At 40.8% G+C, this 20,022-nt stretch overlaps 1 protein-coding gene across 1 annotated transcript in view; it reads left to right on the plus strand.

Moving 5' to 3' along the window:
- Positions 1-20,022, plus strand: part of OTOG (otogelin) — a 576,525-nt gene that overhangs the window by 23,368 nt on the left and 533,135 nt on the right. Inside the window, 1 exon segment of the mRNA XM_053689346.1 lies at positions 16,533-16,611. Within this exon segment, the coding sequence (XP_053545321.1) occupies positions 16,533-16,611 (79 nt within the window).

Here is a 20,022-nt window from a genome sequence, read left to right on the forward strand (position 1 = left end):
CTGCCCCTAACACTGCCGACCCCTATATTATATTTATTAACCCCTAATCTGCCCCCCACAACGTCGCCGCCAGCTACCTACAATAATTAACCCCTAATCTGCCGACCGCAAAGCGCCGCCACCTACGTTATCCTTATGTACCCCTAATCTGCTGCCCCTAACACCGCCGACCCCTATATTATATTTATTAACCCCTAATCTGCCCCCCACAACGTCGCCTCCACCTGCCTACACTTATTAACCCCTAATCTGCCGAGCGGACCGCACCGCTACTATAATAAAGTTATTAACCCCTAATCCGCCTCACTAACCCTATAATAAATAGTATTAACCCCTAATCTGCCCTCCCTAACATCGCCGACACCTAACTTCAATTATTAACCCCTAATCTGCCGACCGGAGCTCACCGCTATTCTAATAAATGTATTAACCCCTAAAGCTAAGTCTAACCCTAACACTAACACCCCCCTAAATTAAATATAATTTTAATCTAACAAAATTAATTAACTCTTATTAAATAAATTATTCCTATTTAAAGCTAAATACTTACCTGTAAAATAAACCCTAATATAGCTACAATATAAATGATAATTACATTGTAGCTATTTTAGGATTAATATTTATTTTACAGGCAACTTTGTAATTATTTTAACCAGGTACAATAGCTATTAAATAGTTAAGAACTATTTAATAGTTACCTAATTAAAATAATTACAAAATTACCTGTAAAATAAATCCTAACCTAAGTTACAATTAAACCTAACACTATACTATCATTAAATTAATTAAATAAAATACCTACAATTACCTACAATTAAACCTAACACTACACTATCAATACATTAATTAAATACAATATCTACAAATAACTACAATGAAATAAACTAACTAAAGTACAAAAAATAAAAAAGAACTAAGTTACAAAAAATAAAAAAAATATTTACAAACATAAGAAAAATATTACAACAATTTTAAACTAATTACACCTACTCTAATCCCCCTAATAAAATAACAAAGACCCCCAAAATAACAAAATGCCCTACCCTATTCTAAATTACTACATTTCAAAGCTCTTTTACCTTACCAGCCCTGAACAGGGCCCTTTGCGGGGCATGCCCCAAGAAAATCAGCTCTTTTGCCTGCAAAAAAAACCATACAATACCCCCCCCCAACATTACAACCCACCACCCACATACCCCTAATTTAACCCAAACCCCCCTTAAATAAACCTAACACTAAGCCCCTGAAGATCTTCCTACCTTATCTTCACCCTACCAGGTTCACCGATCCATCCTGATCCAAGCCCAAGCGGGGGGCTGAAGAGGTCCATGATCCGGCTGAAGTCTTCATCCAAGCGGGAGCTGAAGAGGTCCATGATCCAGCTGAAGTCTTCATCCAAGCGGGAGCTGAAGAGGTCCATGATCCGGATGAAGTCTTCTATCAACGGCATCTTCAATCTTCTTTCTTGCGGATCCATCTTGCAGACCTCCGACGCGGAACATCCTCTTCTCCCGACGCCTACTAGCCGAATGACGGTTCCTTTAAGGGACGTCATCCAAGATGGCGTCCCTCGAATTCCGATTGGCTGATAGGATTCTATCAGCCAATCGGAATTAAGGTAGGAATATTCTGATTGGCTGATGGAATCAGCCAATCAGAATCAAGTTCAATCCGATTGGCTGATTCGATCAGCCAATCAGATTGAGCTTGCATTCTATTGGCTGTTCCGATCAGCTAATAGAATGCGAGCTCAATCTGATTGGCTGATTGGATCAGCCAATCGGATTGATCTTGATTCTGATTGGCTGATTCCATCAGCCAATCAGAATATTCCTACCTTAATTCCGATTGGCTGATAGAATCCTATCAGCCAATCGGAATTCGAGGGACGCCATCTTGGATGACGTCCCTTAAAGGAACCGTCATTTGGCTAGTAGGCGTCGGGAGAAGAGGATGTTCCGCGTCGGAGGTCTGCAAGATAGTTTCGGAAGAAAGAAGATTGAAGATGCCGTTGATAGAAGACTTCATCCGGATCATGGACCTCTTCAGCTCCCGCTTGGATGAAGACTTCAGCCGGATCATGGACCTCTTCAGCTCCCGCTTGGATGAAGACTTCAGCCGGATCATGGACCTCTTCAGCCCCCCGCTTGGGCTTGGATCAGGACATCGGAGGAGCTCTTCAGGACGGATCGGTGAACCTGGTAGGGTGAAGACAAGGTAGGAAGATCTTCAGGGGCTTAGTGTTAGGTTTATTTAAGGGGGGTTTGGGTTAGATTAGGGGTATGTGGGTGGTGGGTTGTAATGTTGGGGGGGGGTATTGGATGTTTTTTTTTTACAGGCAAAAGAGCTGATTTTCTTGGGGCATGCCCCGCAAAGGGCCCTGTTCAGGGCTGGTAAGGTAAAAGAGCTTTGAAATGTAGTAATTTAGAATAGGGTAGGGCATTTTGTTATTTTGGGGGTCTTTGTTATTTTATTAGGGGGCTTAGAGTAGGTGTAATTAGTTTAAAATTGTTGTAATATTTTTCTTATGTTTGTAAATATTTTTTTTTTTTGGAACTTAGTTCTTTTTTATTTTTTGTACTTTAGTTAGTTTATTTCATTGTAGTTATTTGTACATATTGTATTTAATTAATGTATTGATAGTGTAGTGTTAGGTTTAATTGTAGGTAATTGTAGGTATTTTATTTAATTAATTTAATGATAGTATAGTGTTAGATTTAATTGTAACTTAGGTTAGGATTTATTTTACAGGTAATTTTGTAATTATGTTAACTAGGTAACTATTAAATAGTTCTTAACTATTTAATAGCTATTGTACCTGGTTAAAATAATTACAGAGTTGCCTGTAAAATAAATATTAATCCTAAAATAGCTACAATGTAATTATCATTTATATTGTAGCTATATTAGGGTTTATTTTACAGGTAAGTATTTAGCTTTAAATAGGAATAATTTATTTAATAAGAGTTAATTAATTTCGTTAGATTAAAATTATATTTAATTTAGGGGTATGTTAGTGTTAGGGTTAGACTTAGCTTTAGGGGTTAATACATTTATTAGAATAGCGGTGAGCTCCGGTCGGCAGATTAGGGGTTAATAATTGAAGTTAGGTGTCGGCGATGTTAGGGAGGGCAGATTAGGGGTTAATACTATTTATTATAGGGTTAGTGAGGCGGATTAGGGGTTAATAACTTTATTATAGTAGCGGTGCGGTCCGCTCGGCAGATTAGGGGTTAATAAGTGTAGGCAGGTGGAGGCGACGTTGAGGGGGGCAGATTAGGGGTTAATAAATATAATATAGGGGTCAGCGGTGTTAGGGGCAGCAGATTAGGGGTACATAAGGATAACGTAGGTGGCGGCGCTTTGCGGTCGGCAGATTAGGGGTTAATTATTGTAGGTAGCTGGCGGCGACGTTGTGGGGGGCAGATTAGGGGTTAATAAATATAATACAGGGGTCAGCGGTGTTAGGGGCAGCAGATTAGGGGTACATAAGTATAACGTAGGTGGCGGTCGGCAGATTAGGGGTTAAAAAAAATTAATCGAGTGTCGGCGATGTGGGGGGACCTCGGTTTAGGGGTACATAGGTAGTTTATGGGTGTTAGTGTACTTTAGAGCACATTAGTTAAGAGCTTTATGAACCGGCGTTAGCCCAGAAAGCTCTTAACTACTGACTTTTTTCCTACGTCTGGAGTTTTGTCGTTAGATGTCTAAAGCTCACTTCAGACACGACTCTAAATACCGGAGTTAGAAAGATCCCATTGAAAAGATAGGATACGCAATTTACGTAAGGGGATCTGCGGTATGGAAAAGTCGCGGCTGAAAAGTGAGCGTTAGACCCTATTTTGAGTGACTCCAAATACCGGAGTTAGCCTAAAACCAGCGTTAGGAGCCTCTAACGCTGGTTTTCACGGCTAACGCCAAACTCCAAATCTAGGCCTGTGTGCTTAAGCCCCAATAAGCAGGAAATCCTCATGTATGCAATTATTGTAATTCTAAAGCAGAATGCTGCAGGTGATTGCCAGCTAAGTGTAATGATTGGCTCACTAGCCATGTCCTTGCTGGGAGTTAATTATTAATACAATTAAATGCCTCTTTAAATATCCAATCATATTTTAAAATGCTGTAAACTTAACCCCTTAAAGGGTCATGAAACTCATAATTTTCTTCATGATTTAGAAAGAGTATACCATTTTAAACAACTTTCTAATTTACTTTTATCACCTAATATGCTTCATTCAATCGATATCCTTTGCTGAAAAGCATATCTAGATAAGCTCAGTAGCTGCTGATTGGTGGCTGCACATAGATACCTCATGTGATTGGCTCACCCATGTGCATTGCTATTTCTTCAACAAAGGATATCTGAAGAATGAAGCAAATGAGATAACAGAAGTAAATTGGAAAGTTGTTTAAAATTGAATCCTCTATCTGAATCATGAAATAATTTTTTTGGGTTTAATGTCCCTTTAAGGACTAATGACGGAATTATTATGTCCTGTGTTAAAATTAGCCCCAGATTGCTGTGGTACCGGCTATCGCGGAGTTAATGATCTTGCTAGCTGTCTCAGCATCTGAGGCAGACTAGCAACAGCAAATCACGATATCCCAGCCCACGTGATCGCTGTGATAGCCAATCAGAGCGGTCACAATGTTGCTGGGACATCAGATACGCCTCCCTCCACCTCTGTGGAGACAGACGGATCTTTGTTACTTTGAATGCTGTAAAAAAATCCAATGTATTAATAAAAGTTAAAATATCCCCTTTACCAAGTCCTTAAATGTATTTTGAATTACTTTTCTTAAGCTGCACTAAGTATGTATACATTATTATCACCAAAATTGTGAAAAAGTTGTGGGGTTTTTTTGTTGGTATTTTGTTTATAATAAATGAGAACTTATATATGTCACATCAAATTAAAGCCCATTTTGTCCTTTAAAAAACGGTATATAATATGTGTTGGTGCAATAAATGAGAAAGATGGAAATTTCGGTTAAACACACATATAGCAAAAATGCAAAAATTGCTTTGGTTCTTAACCGAAAGACAAGCATCTAAAGCTTGGTCCTTAAGGGGTTAAGGATATTAAAAAAAACATATTACTCATATACTAAACCACTTAAAAAATGATCCAGGATATCTGTTAAAATCTGGCTAGAAAATGTCACCTGAACATCTCAAAATGTCTTCAGCTCAGTAAGGGCTATGAGGCCCATTTATCAAGCTCCAAATGGAGTTTGAGGGCCCGTGTTTGACTCGCCAGAAACGCAAGTTATGGAGCAGCGGTCTAAAGACCGCTGTTCCATAACCTGTCCGCCTGCTCTGATGAGGCGGACAGACATCGCCACAATTCAACCCAGTCAAATACGATCGGGTTGATTGACACCCCCTGCTTGCGGCCAATCCGATTGGCCGCGTCTGCAGAGGGCGGCGTTGCACCAGCAGCTCACAAAAGCTGCTGGTGCAATGCTGAATACGGAGAGTGTATTGCTCTCCACATTCAGCGAGGTCTGTAGGACCTGATCCGAACTGTCGGATCAGGTCCGACAGACCTTTGATAAATAAGCCTCTTTGTGGGCATTTATCATTCAGCTGCTGTGATTTGAACTAAAAATAAAACCACAGCCAATCAGCATCACTGGCACTAAGGTCCCACTTTACTGTGATCTTTGTCGGATCTCCCCACAATCTTCAAGATTTCACAGTAAACTTCCTTAAAATGAGGAGAGAAATAACATGACTGTGCCTGCACGTGATAGATGCAATGTGCCCTTGCAAGTCCCTGGGCTAGCATCCTGATTGGATGATTAAAGTTCTTTTTACAATAAGATGTGGCTACTTAGAGAGTTTTGAGGTCAAATATCTACCCTTTTTTTATAAAGAGATATTCATGTGATATTTTCAATTGAGCTTTTTACAGATATGCTGCATTAATTTCAAGTGATTCAGCAGTTGGGTAAAATGCCCATTTAATGTCATAAGGCTCCATTTATGAAGCTACAAATGCTTGAGATCCCTTGTGGTACAGGTTCAGAGGTTGCAGATTAAAAACATTTCAGACCAAATTGTCCAGAATTATTGACCATTGAAAAACAATTGCAGTAAAAGAGACGGTAATCTGAATCTGTTCAGTTATGTTCAGACAAAGCATATGATTTTAAACAACTTTCCAATGTACTTCCATTATCTAATTTGTTATATTCTTTTATTATTCTTTGTTGAAAAGGATACCTAGGTAGGCTCAGGAGCTGCTGATTGTGTCAGGGTTTTTTCCCTGTTTGTTTCCCATGTGCTGCTGGCAGCCATTTTACTCACTTCTCTTGCTGACTCTGGTGCATACTGTGTGATGCTGCTCTTTCCTGCACTTCCTTTTATGGCCATACTGGTGTACATCATCCATGTGAGACAGGATGCAGTCTCAGAATTGTTATGTAATCACTTATTATTTAAAGGGCCTCTGTTCAGAATGCTTTGCCCTTGCGTTGTCTCAGACCTGTTTGTGAGAGCTCCTGTGTATTACCTGGCTGTCTGACGTCCCTCTTGGTTTCTGATCCCTGGCTTGTTCCTGACTCTGCTGTTCTCCTTGTTCCTGATTCCGGCTCGTCTGACTACTCGCTTTGGCTCCTGACTCGACTCGTCTGACTACCAGCTCTGGTTTTGATTCCTGGCTTGTTATTTGACTTGTGGACTTATTATTTTCTGCTATTAATAAAGGTGTGATTATTTTTGAACTTCTTGTCTCAGTCTGATTCCTGGCACCCTGACATTACGCAAGGGCCATGAATCCTGATGGTGCTAATAATCCACCTTTACCTGCCATAATTTCCAGGATGGATGAACAGGATCACTACTTGGATCAATTTGCACTAGCCCTGCAAACCCTGCTGACTTGCACTGCACATTTGGACCAAAGTGTCCCGCAAGTTATGGCTGCTCCTGTTTCTGCTGCTGCACCTAGTCCTACCAGGAGCATGTACGGTTCTGCAGCTCTACCTCAGCATTATGAAGGCAATCCTAATCAGTGCAGAGGGTTTTTGAACCAGGTGGGCATTTACTTTGAGATGTTACCTCAGGCGTTTCCCTCTGACAGAGCTAAGGTGGGATTTCTCATCTCGTTACTCTCTGACACAGCTTTTGCCTGGGCTAATCCCTTGTGGGAGACTAATAAACCTGTGATTTCAATTTATCCTGAATTTGTGGCCTCCTTTCGAAGGGTATTTGATGTTCCGGCTTGCTCCTCCTCTGCTGCTAAACGACTCATGTCCATTCAGCAAGGTACAAGATCTGCTGCTCAGCATGCCATTGAGTTCCGTACGCTTGCCGCAGAGGTAGGTTGGAACAATGAAGCCCTTGTTGCCGTCTTCTTTCATGGGCTCTCTGATGCGATTAAAGATGAAGTTGCTGCCAGAGATTTACCAGAAGATCTCAAAGCATTGGTGTCTTTTTTTATCTTAATTGACATCAGACTAAGTGAGAGGCCCTCTTTCAAGGAGCGCTTGCGGAAACCTCCTGTTCAGTTGTCTCCTACATGTTCGTTCCCACCCATGCCTCCCTCTCCTCCCATGCCTCCTGGTCCAGAGTCACCAGGTACCTCTGAGCCGATGCAGTTGGGATTCACGCGTCTCTCAGCGGCAGAGAGGGCCTTTAGGAGGAGGGAGGGGCTCTGCCTCTATTGTGGGTTACAGGGCCACCTTTTAAAGTCTTGTCCTACACGGCCGGGAAACGCTCACACCTAAGGTCCTGTCGGGGGCAGACCTTGGGTGGTTTATCCTTGTCCCCGGAACTGCTAAAGGAGAACCCTTTGGTCACGGTTGTCCTTTCCTGGGTGGACTCCTCCATAGTCACCCAGGCTCTTGTTGACTCCGGTGCTGCGGGCTATTTCGTTGACAGTGCTATTGTATCAAAGCACTCCATTCCTGTTTTGCCTCGGTCCGTTCCGCTTGTTATTGAGGCCATTGATGGCAGGCCCTTTCAGCCCGCACTCGTTACTCACGAAACTGCTCCGTTATCCATGGCTGTTGGGGCTCTCCATTTTGAAACCCTCCAGTTCCAGGTGATAAACTCTCCACATTTTCCGGTTGTTCTGGGTTATCCCTGGCTCCAAAATCACAATTCCAGTCTCGACTGACGCAGGTCCGAAATTTTGTCGTGGTCTCCGCAATGTATTTCCACTTGTCTTCAGAAACCAGTTAAAGTCTTGTGCACTTCTTCGGTATCTCAATTGCCAGAGGAGTACCAAGAGTTCCTAGATGTTTTTGACAAGGTGCGAGCCGGTACGTTGCCTCCTCACCGGTTTTACGATTGTGTCATAGACCTGCAACCCGGAGCCATTCCTCCTCTGTCTGTTGCAGAGAATTGTGCTATGGAGGAGTATGTTGCCGATGCTCTGTCGTGGGGGATCATCCGCAAATCCTGCTCTCCTGAAGGGGCTGGCTTCTTCTTTGTGAAGAAAAAGGGTGGCGAGTTAAGACCATGCATCGATTATAGTGGTCTTAATCGTCTTACCATTAAGAATGCTTACCCTATTCCGCTCATTACGGAACTCTTTGACCGCCTCAAGGGAGCTACGGTCTTTACTAAACTTGATTTGAGAGGAGCGTACAAACTCGTTAGGATCAAGGAGGGTCACAAATGGAAAACAGCATTTAACACCAGGAGTGGGCATTATGAGTATCTTGTAATGCCCTTTGGCCTATATAATGCTCCTGCTTTTTTCCAGGAATTTATTAATGATGTCTTACGAAATATGCTGCAACAGTGTGTTGTGGTGTAGTTGGACGACATCCTCATACACTCACCCACACTTGAGGCTCATCGTTCTGATGTTACATGGGTTCTTCAGAGACTACTTGAGAACGGCCTGTTTTGTAAACTCAAGAAATGTGAGTTCCATCAGACTCAAGTAACCTTCCTAGGTTATGTTATCTCCGTTGCAGGGTTCTCCATGGATCCTGACAAGTTATCTGCAGTTCTGCAGTCGCCTCATCCAGTTAGTCTTCGGTCTATTCATCGTTTTTTGGGGTTCGCCAATTACTATAGAAAGTTTATTAAAAACTTTTCTTCCTTAGTTAAACCTATCACAGACATGACCCGTAAAGAGAATGACCCACTCCATTGGTCACCTAATGCCATTAAGGCCTTTGATAGTCTTAAGAATGCCTTTGCTGCCGCTCCAGTTCTGGCTCATCCTAACCCTGTCCTGCCTTTCGTTCTTGAGGTCGATGCATCTGAGACTGGAGTAGGTGCCCTCTTCTCTCAACGTCCTACGCCTGATGGTTCCTTGCATCCGTGTGGTTTCTTCTCTAAGAAATTGTCTCCAGCAGAGTGCAATTATGAAATTGGCGACAGGGAATTACCGGCCATAATTTTGCACTCAAAGAATGGAGGCATCTTCTCGAGGGTACTAGCGTGCCAGTGCTCATTCTTACTGACCACAAAAATTTAACTTATCTATCTGAAGCAAAACGTTTGTCGCTCGACAGGCCAGATGGGCGCTATTTTTGTCTCGGTTTAATTATGTGGTCTCCTACCTGCCTGTTAGGGCTGATGCCCTCTCTCGACAATTTTCCCCTCTGTCCAAGGAGGAATCTGTACCTACTCCAGTTATACCTCCTGACCATATTTTGGCTACCATACATACTAATTTGACTTCTCCCTTGGGGGAGGAGATCCTGGCTGCACAAACCAATGCACCTCCTGAGAAACCTAGTGGTAAGTGTTTTGTTCCTGAGAATCTTCAAACTAAACTTTTGCACACTTACCACTATCCTAAAGCTGCAGGTCACCCAGGCAAGAATCAAATTATTTGGTCTGTCACTCGACAATTCTGGTGGCCAGGTCTTCGTTCTGATGTTGCTGCGTATGTGGCCTCCTGCTCAGTTTGTGCACAGAATAAGACTCCTCAACGTCTTCCTGTGGGTCTTCTTCAACCTATTGCTAATGGTGAGCTTCCTTGGACACATCTTTCCATGGACTTCATTGTCAAGCTCCCTGTTTCCAATGGCAATACTGTTATCTTTATGGTGGTTGCCCGTTTATCTAAAATGTCACATTGCATTCCCTTGAATAAGCTGCCTACTGCTCAGGAGCTTGCTTCAATTTTTACCCGGGAGGTCTTCCGTTTACATGGGTTACCCAAGGAGATAGTGTCAGACTGTGGTAGCCAGTTTGACTCCAGATTTTGGCGTTCCTTTTGTGCTCAAATGGGGATCCAGCTTTCCTTCTCCTCGGCATATCACCCTCAATCCAATGGGGCTGCGGAACGGTCTAATAAAGCTCTGGAACAGTTCCTCCATTGCTATGTCTCAGATCACCACAATAATTGGTCTGAACTGTTACCTTGGGCAGAGTTTGCTCGTAATAGTGCTATTAATGCTTCCCTCAAGTTATCCCCGTTCATGGCGAATTATGGGTTTCAACCATCCTTGTTGCCCGATTCATTCATGTCTCAGGGTATTTCGGCTTTGGAGGAGCATCTCCGGCAACTCCGTTCCACGTGGGTGCAGATTCAGGATTGCCTTCATCGTTCTATGCAGCGCCAAAAGTTCCAGGCTGATCATAGGCGTCTGCCAGTGCCTTCCTACCAGGTTGGTGAGAGAGTTTGGCTTTCCTACCGCAACTTGAACCTTCGTGTGCCTTCCAATAAACTGGCTCCCCGTTATGTTGGTCCTTTTTGAATACTCCGACGAGTCAATCCTATGGCCTACGCTCTTGACCTTCCTCCTGCAATGCGCATCTCCAAAGTTTTTCATGTCTCCCTTTTGAAACCATTGGTTTGTAATCAGTTTACCACTGTGTTGCCTCATCTCCATCCTATCTTTGTTGACAACCATGAGGAGTATGAGGTCAGCAGCATTATTGACTCTTGTATGTCCAGGGGCCGCGTACAGTGTTTGGTTCACTAGAGGGGCTACGGTCCAGAGGATCGTTCATGGGTTCCCTCCTCTGATGTTCATGCTCCTGCCCTCCTCTGTGCTTTCCATGCCCGTTTCCCCAATATACCTTTTGTCCTCCCGTGGGGGAGGGGTCGTTGAGGGGAGGGTACTGTCAGGGTTTTTTCCCTGTTTGTTTGCCATGTGCTGCTGGCAGCCATTTTACTCACCTCTCTTGCTGAATCTGGTGCATACTGTGTGATGCTGCGCATTTTTCTCCACTTCCTTTTATGGCCAGACTTGTGTACATCATCCGTGTGAGACAGGATGCAGTCTCAGAATTGTGATGTCATCACTTATTATTTAAAGGGCCTCTGTTCAGTATGCTTTGCCCTTGAGTTGTCTCAGACCTGTTTGTGAGAGCTCCTGTGTATTACCTGGCTGTCTGACGTCCCTCCTGGTTCCTGATCCCTGGCTTGTTCCTGACTCTGCTGTTCTCCTTGTTCCTGATTCCGGCACGTCTGACTACTCGCTTTGACTCCTGACTCGGCTCGTCTGACTACCAGCTCTGGTTTTGATTCCTCGCTTGTTATTTGACTTGTGGACTTATTATTTTTTGCTATTAATAAAGGTGTGATTATTTTTGCACTTCTCGTCTCAGTCTGATTCCTGGCACCCTGACAGATTGGTGGCTACACTTAAATGTCTCATGTGATTTGTTCTAGGTATGATTAAGTATAAATCTGCGTTAGTACCGTTTTAAGTTATCACTGCCAGCCATATGGTTGAATAGTGTTTACAAGGTTGGCAGTGCTGTGTCACTCTGGGGGTTAAGCTGTATACGCTAGATATGTGCGTTGCTAAAACATTGTTTAGTTTTGTTTTAATTAGTTAAATAAATAATTATTTCGGGCAAATTAGTTATGTTAAGTTAAATCATTTTCTCGGATCCGTTCGTTTTTTCGGATCCATTCTTTATTCATATGCATTATTCTATTCTTAAGTTTAGAATAAAATAATGCATATGAATAATGAATGGATCCGATAAAATTATTTAATTTAACATAACTAATTTGCTGGTGATTGCCTCCTCCCATATCGCTGACACTAAATAAAGCTATTAACCCCTAAACAACACCCCCCACATCGTCAACACTACCTAAACCTATTAACCCCTAAACTGCATCCCCCACATCGCAAACACTAACTAAACCTATTAACCCCTAAACCGCAGTTCCCCGACATCGCCGACACTAACTAAACCTATTAACCCCTAAACCACAGTTCCCAATCATCGGCGACACTAACTAAACCTATTAACCTCTAAACCGCCATTCCCAAACATCGCCAACACTAACTAAATCTATTAACCCCTAAACCGCAGTTCCCTGACATCGCAGACACTAACTAAACTTATTAACCCCTAAACCACAGTTCCCCGACTTCGCCGACACTAACTAAACCTATTAACCCCTAAACAGCCAGCCCCCACATCACAACAACCTAAATTAAACTATATTAACCCCTAAACCTAACACCCCCTAACTTTAACATAATTAAAATAGACCTTAATTAAAGCTACAATTATTAACTAACTACCTATTTAAAAATAAATACAAACTTTACCTATGAAATAAAAATAAAACCTAAGCTAGTTACAATATTACTATTTACTAACTACCTAGTTAAAATAAATACAAACTTACCTGTGAAATTAAAATAAAACCTAAGCTTACACTAATAAAACCTAACATTACTAAAAATAAAAAACCTAACATTACTAAAAATAAAAAAACCTAAGATTCCTAAAAAATTAAAACTACAAATACAAAAAATAGTAAACACTAAAATTACAAAAAATAAAAAAACTACCATTATAAAAAATAAAACAAAATTATCCAAAATAATAAAAATTATTCCTTTTCTAATACCCGTTTAAAAACAAAACAAAAAAACACCCCAAAGTAAAAAAAAAACCTAATCCTATAATATAAACGGACAAGTGTGTTTGTCCAAAGCTGTCATGTGCAGTAGAGGCAGCGTGAGGACAAACACAACAGGCCTTAAAGTGTACCTGATCTTCTGTAGTGTCCACGCCAGAATGGTGGGCAGGACTGGGCGTGGTGGGGCGGGACTGGGTGGGGTGGGGCAGGGCATGTCAGCGGCGTGGTCATGTGTGTGGGCGTGGTCACGGTTGCGCACGTGAGAGATAGAGATCAATAGAAAGATAGGAAAGAGAGAGAGAGAGCAAAAGAGAGGGGGGAAAGAGAGCAAAAGAGAGGGGTGGAGACAGAGAGAGAGAGAGAGAGAGAGAGAGAGAGAGAGAGAGAGAGATATTGCGTAGGTGGTTGCGACAGGATGAAGAGAGCGATTGGATGTGGGGAATGAAGGACAGATTGGAGTCGAGTGTAACTCCAAGGCAGCGGACTTGGAGTGATGGGGAGATAGTAGTGTCACCGACAGTGATAGTAAAGTTAGAAACTGGAGTAGAATTAGTTGGGGGGATTAGAAGAAGCTCAGTCTTGGACATGTTGATTTTTAGGTGGTGAGAGGCCATCCAGAGAGAGAGCAAAAGAGAGGGGGAGAGAGAGCAAAAGAGAGGGGGAGAGAGAGAGCGAGCAAAAGAGAGGGGGAAAGAAAGAGCAAAAGAGAGGGGGGGAAGAGATCAAAAGAGAGGGGGGAAAGAGAGAGCAAAAGAGAGAGGGGGAGAGAGAGCAAAAGAAAGGGGGACAGAGAGAGCAAAAGAGAGGGAGAGAGAGAGCAAAAGAGAGGGGAGAAAGAGCAAAAGAGAGGGGGAGAGAGCAAAAGAGAGGTTGGAAAGAGCAAAAGAGAGGGGGGAGAGAGAGCAAAAGAGAGGGGGACAGAGAGAGCAAAAGAGAGGGGGAGAGAGAGAGAGAACAAAAGAGAGGGGGAGAGAGAAAGCAAAAGAGAGTGGGGAGAGAGCAAAAGAGAGGAAGGAGAGAGAGAGCAAAAGACAGGGGTTGGGGAAGAGAGCAAAAGAGAGGGGTGAGAGAGAGAGCAAGGGGTGGGACCACTGTACTGCAAAAAATGGCCCGTGTACACGGGCTTTAGGGCTAGTCTATAATAAACTACCAAGGGTTCTTATATGGGCCTTTTGAAGGCCCTTAAAAGGGCCTTTTCTAGGGCATTGCCCTAAAGTTAACAGCTCTTTTGCAAAAAATAAAAACAAACAACCACTAACATTACAAACCCTCACCCCCCAAACCCACAAAATAAAAATAAACCTAATCTACCCATTGCCCCGAAAAGGGCATGTGTATGGGCATTGCCCTTAAAAGGGCATTCAGCTCTTTTTGGCCCATTAAAAATAAAAAATGCCTAACCTAAAAAAAAAAACACCCTAAAATTAAAAAAAAGTAATCTAATCTTAAAATGGCCTTAAAGTTAACAGCTCTTTTGCTTTTGCATTCAGCTCTTTTTCAGCCCAAAGCCCTAGTCAAAAAAAAAAAACACCCCAAAAAAAAACCTAACACTAATTCCAAAATCGGTACTCACAGTTGCTGAAGTCCGGCGAAAGATCTTCATCCCAGCGGCGAAGCATCTTCATCCAGGCAGCTCCATCTTCATCCATCGCAGGACCGGCATCTTCTTGATCGGCGGAGCGGTCAATGCGCAGATGCGGAGGTCCAGGCGGAGGTCCATCGGTCCTTGCATCTGTACCTTGCATTGAATCCTCAGTGTGCGGCAGACAATCACATGAAGAGGACCTCCACGTCGGACCGATGGACCTCTGCCTGGAAGATCTTTCGCCAGACTTCAGCAACTGTGAGTACCGAATTAGGGGTTTGTGTGTTTGTTTGTTTTTTTGGGGGTGTTTTTTTTTAAGATTAGGGTTTTGGGTTTAAAAAGATCTTTTCAGGGCAATGGGTAGATAAGGTTTTTTTTTATTTTGTGGGTTTGGGGGGTGGGGGATTGTAATGTTAGGGGTTGTTTGTTTTAAATTGTTTGCAAAAGAGCTGTTTAACTTTAGGGCAATGCCCTACAAAAGGCCCTTTTAAGGGCCCTTGGTAGTTTATTATAGATTAGGGTTTTGTTTTTTTATTTTGGGGTGTTTTTTTTTTTTTTAAACGGGTATTAGAGAAGGAATAATTTTTATTATTTTGGATAATGTACTTTGTTATTTTTTGTAATGGCAGTTTTTTTATTTTTTGTAATTTTAGTGTTTATTATGTTTTGTAATTGTAGTTTTAATTTTTTTTTAGTAATGTTAGGTTTTTTTATTTTTATAATGTTAGGTTTTATTAGTGTAAGCTTAGGTTTTATTTTTATTTCACAGGTAAGTTTGTAATTATTTTTAAATAGGTAGTTAGTTAATAATTGTAACTTTAATTTAGGTCTATTTTAATTATGTTAAAGTTAGGGGGTGTTAGGTTTTGGGGTTAATATAGTTTCATTTAGGTTTTTGCAATGTGGGGGCCGGCGGTTTAGGGGTTAATAGGTTTAGTTAGTGTTGGCGATGTTGGTGTATCGCAATTTAGGGGTTAATAGGTTTAGTTAGTGTTGGCGATGTTTGGGAACTGCGGTTTAGGGGTTAATAGGTTTAGTTAGTGTTGGCGATGTTTGGGAACTGAGGTTTATGGGTTAATAGGCTTAGTTAGTGTTGGCGATGTTGGTGTATGGCAATTTAGGGGTTAATAGGTTTAGTTAGTGTTGGCGATGTTTGGGAACTGCGGTTTAGGGGTCAATAGGTTTAGTTAGTGTTGGCGATGTTTGGGAACTGAGGTTTAGAGGTTAATAGGTTTAGTTAGTGTTAGCGATGTTTGGGAATGGCGGTTTAGGGGTTAATAGGTTTAGTTCGTTTCAGCAATGTCGGGGAACTGCTGTTTAGGGGTTAATAGCTTTATTTAGTGATTGATTTTGTGTCGGCGATGTCGGGGAACTGTGGTTTAGGGGTTAATAGCTTCATGTGGTGATTTAGTTAGTGTCAGCGATGTCAGGGAACAGTGGTTTAGATTAGAACAATGAAAAATTCCAAATATGAATAATCAATCCGAAAATTGGGAAACTGATTTATTCACTTTCAGAATTTTTCGGGATTTTCCAATTCAGAAATTCGGATGCATTCGAATCTCCGAATCGGCCAAAATTCAGCCGAAAATTCAATTCGGCCGAAACGAAATGCACGTCTAGTATACGCTTCCTGCTCTTTTGGTCACATTCAGTCTTTCCAACCTCCAAGAGATAAAGATCCAAAAAAGTGCAGTAACATCAAACACTGGGAGGCACAAACGGAAAATACTCACAAGGTTCAAAAACGAAATTCAATTTTTATTCCTGAATCACCAGCAGGACATCCATTTAGTACAGCTTAAAAGGTTTATTAAGAACAAAGTTAAAAGCTCTATGCGTTTCAGCAATTATATTGACTTTTTCAAGAACAAATCAAAAACCAATTTCAAACAAGCTTCAAACAAGAAATATAATGATACAAATATTTCTTTCTTTTTATTAAAAGGTGACAAAACGTTATTATTGTTAATGAACTGTGGCTACTCCTGTTGTACATTTTTTAACAATGTTACACATTGTACTTATGACACGTTGCTAATAATCAGTATTTAGCTTTTATAACATATAACAAATACTCATATATTTAAGAGCCACTGTTAATGAAGACCAAAATTGTATTTTTTCCCTTTCAGGATATAGCATCATCACATTATACATTTCAGCCAACTATAATATCCCCAGTAGAAAGAAGAATACAAAAAGTAAAGTGTGGTAAGTTGTTTAATATAACGTTTTATGCTACATTTCTGCATTATATTACAATATGGGAGCAGGCACTATGGATCTCAAAGCTTTTATTTAAGAGCCCTTAAAGGCACAGAACACTGTAAAATTAGTTTCCCTGTAATGTGTTTCCAATAACGTTATACTAGCTACAGAGTTTTAAAGTGACAAGAAAACCAAACTTTTTCTTTCTTCATTCAGACAGATCATACAACTTTAAACAACTTTACAATTTACTTCTATTATCAAATTTGCTTCACTTTCTTGGTATGCTTTGCATGCTCTTCAACAAAGGACAAACCTAGAGAACAATGCAAATTTGATAACAGAAGTAAATTGGAATGTTGTTAAAAATTGCATGTTGTATCTGAATCATTTAAGTATAGTTTTGACTTTATTACCCCTTTAATGCGTTTGAAATAGCTTCTTTAGGTTTATTTTTGTATGTGATATAGCTCATTGAAACAATGACTGATTTTAAATGGGTTGATCATGCAGAAAGTGCAGAACTCCTCAACTTCTCTCAGTGCAAAAAGTATTCTTTATCTTATCTCTTGTTTTATGTACATAGAAGAGTGTAACTGAAAATGAATGATTTATTTCACATCTTTCCCACCCCCACTGGGGTGCTGACTCCTGTTTATTTTTTTCTTTCATGATTCAGCAATTTTAAGCAACTTTTTAATTTACTCCTATTATCAATTTTTTTTATTTGTTGTCTTGGTAGCCGACCCATTTTTGGTTCAAAATCTGGGCAGCGCTTGCTGATTGGTGTCTAAATGTAGCCACTAATCAGCAAGGGCTACCCCGGTGCTGAACCCGCCGGCTCCTATGCTTACATTCCTGCTTTTCCAAATAAAGATACCAAGAGAACAAAAAAAAAGTTGATAATAGGAGTAAATTAGAAAGTTGCTTAAAATTGCTGCTCTTTCTGAATCATGAAAGAAAACAATGTGGGTTCAGTGTCCCTTTAAAGATAAGTCATAAACATATACTGAAATATAACGCAATGTGTAAATAAAATAAAGAGATAATAATGAATAGTGTAGGGGAAGAGTCATGCGAACGACCATCCATTGCTCAAGTAGGGACATTCTTTATATCTGGCTTTTTAAGGTTGCTTGAGAACAAGAGCTGAAAACCACGGCCATTAAACAACACTAATACTCGGATTCTTGGCTAAGAAGATGTTGGCTCCCCCACAATTTTTAATTAAAACATTTTGATGAGCTACAAATGCACTGACCATGAAAAAAGCATTTTATCTCCAGAAATAGATGTGGTTAAATTATCAGCCAAGTTTTGCAGGTGGGAGACCTCTTAAAATGTCAACAAGGGAAAAGTCAACAGGATATTGATCCAAATAACTGTCACAGCAAATGTCCCATTAAATTGAAAATCAATCCACACAGGATATTTTCTTTCTTTCAGAGAAACTATGACATTTTTTATTTATTCTAAAAAATGTCTTTAAATACAGGGCCAGATTACAAGGGGGGCGCTATTTAGCACTTTTGATAGAGTGTTAATTGCGCTAGAAGCAAACAATTTGCACATGTCGGGTTGCGCTTGTATTATGAGTTGAAAGTAAACACTCTTGCGTTAACCCGATGTGTGCAAAAACATTCCAATGTTCTTCACATGACAGATTATATTTTATTTATAAATAAATACATATTTCTATATATATCTGATGGCATTTTGGTACAATATATATCTTTAGACACTTTAGACATGTATATGTATGAATGTCTATGTTACAGCCCTTCACATGCCTTTTTTTTCCTAACACCCCAGACCTCATATGTTTGAGCCCTTATAACTTTTTTGTGCAATATTGTTTTTAAATATTTTTATTAGATGGTGTTATTATTAGTGTAACTGTACTTTGTAATGTATTTTTGTTGTGTTTTGTGACACTTTTTTGTTTCACAAAACAGTTAAACAGAGCTCTGAGGACGCACTAACCTGACGAGTGTTAACTTCCATTGCGCTCAAGTGATCGTGTTTACTTTAAACTTGTAATATGAGCGCAATTGAACTTGCACGAAAACGAACGCAAAAACCTAATATCGCTTGCGCACAAACGTTTGTGCTTGACTCGTAAATCTGGCCCTCAATCTTTTGGATAAAGATAGTATATGTCTCCTACATTTTTGATATATTTAATTTTAAATAATCAATCCATGAGCTCGGCCTCCAACCCATAAGTAATTGACAGTGGAAAGTAGCCCATAATACAATTAATTGGACTTCTGGCCAAAATAATAATTCATGGTGGCCACACTGAAAAGGAAATCAATAATAGTTTTAGTAAGAAACAAACATAATAATCAATAACTTCAGCTTAAACACCTACGGCTAGATTTAGAGTTTTGTCGGTAACGACCCGCGTAGCTAACGCTGGCTTTTTTCTGGCCGCACCTTTAAAATAACTCTGGTATTGAGAGTCCACAGAATGTCTGCGTTAGGCTCCAAAAAGGGAGCGTAGAGGCATATTTAATGCCACTCCAACTCTCGATACCAGAGTTGCTTACGGACGCGGCCAGCCTCAAAAACGTGCTCGTGCACGATTCCCCCATAGGAAACAATGGGGCTGTTTGAGCTGAAAAAAAACCTAACACCTGCAAAAAAGCCGCGTTCAGCTCCTAACGCAGCCCCATTGTTTGCTATGGGGAAGCACTTCCTACGTTTGCACCTAACACCCTAACATGTACCCCGAGTCTAAACACCCCTAACCTTACACTTATTAACCCCTATTCTGCCGCCCCTGTTATCGCTGACCCCTGCATATTATTATTAACCCCTAATCTGCCGCTCCGTAAACCGCCGCTACTTACATTATCCCTATGTACCCCTAATCTGCTGCCCCTAACACCGCCGACCCCTATGTTATATTTATTAACCCCTAATCTGCCCCCCACAACGTCGCCTCCACCTGCCTACACTTATTAACCCCTAATCTGCCGACCGGACCGCACCACTATTATAATAAAGTTATTAACCCCTAATCCGCCTCACTAACATATAATAAATAGTATTAACCCCAAATCTGCCCTCCCTAACATTGCCGACACCTAACTTCAAACATTAACCCCTAATCTGCCGACTGGAGCTCACCGCTATTCTAATAAATGTATTAACCCCTAAAGCTAAGTCTAACCCTAACACTAACACCCCCCTAAGTTAAATATAATTTAAATCTAATGAAATTAATTAACTCTTATTAAATAACTTATTCCTATTTAAAGCTAAATACTTACCTGTAAAATAAACCCTAATATAGCTACAATATAAATGATAATTACATTGTAGCTATTTTAGGATTTATATTTATTTTACAGGCAACTTTGTAATTATTTTAACCAGGTACAATAGCTATTAAATAGTTAAGAACTA

The sequence above is a fragment of the Bombina bombina genome, chromosome 7, assembly GCF_027579735.1.
Source record: "Bombina bombina isolate aBomBom1 chromosome 7, aBomBom1.pri, whole genome shotgun sequence".
NCBI lineage: Eukaryota > Metazoa > Chordata > Amphibia > Anura > Bombinatoridae > Bombina > Bombina bombina.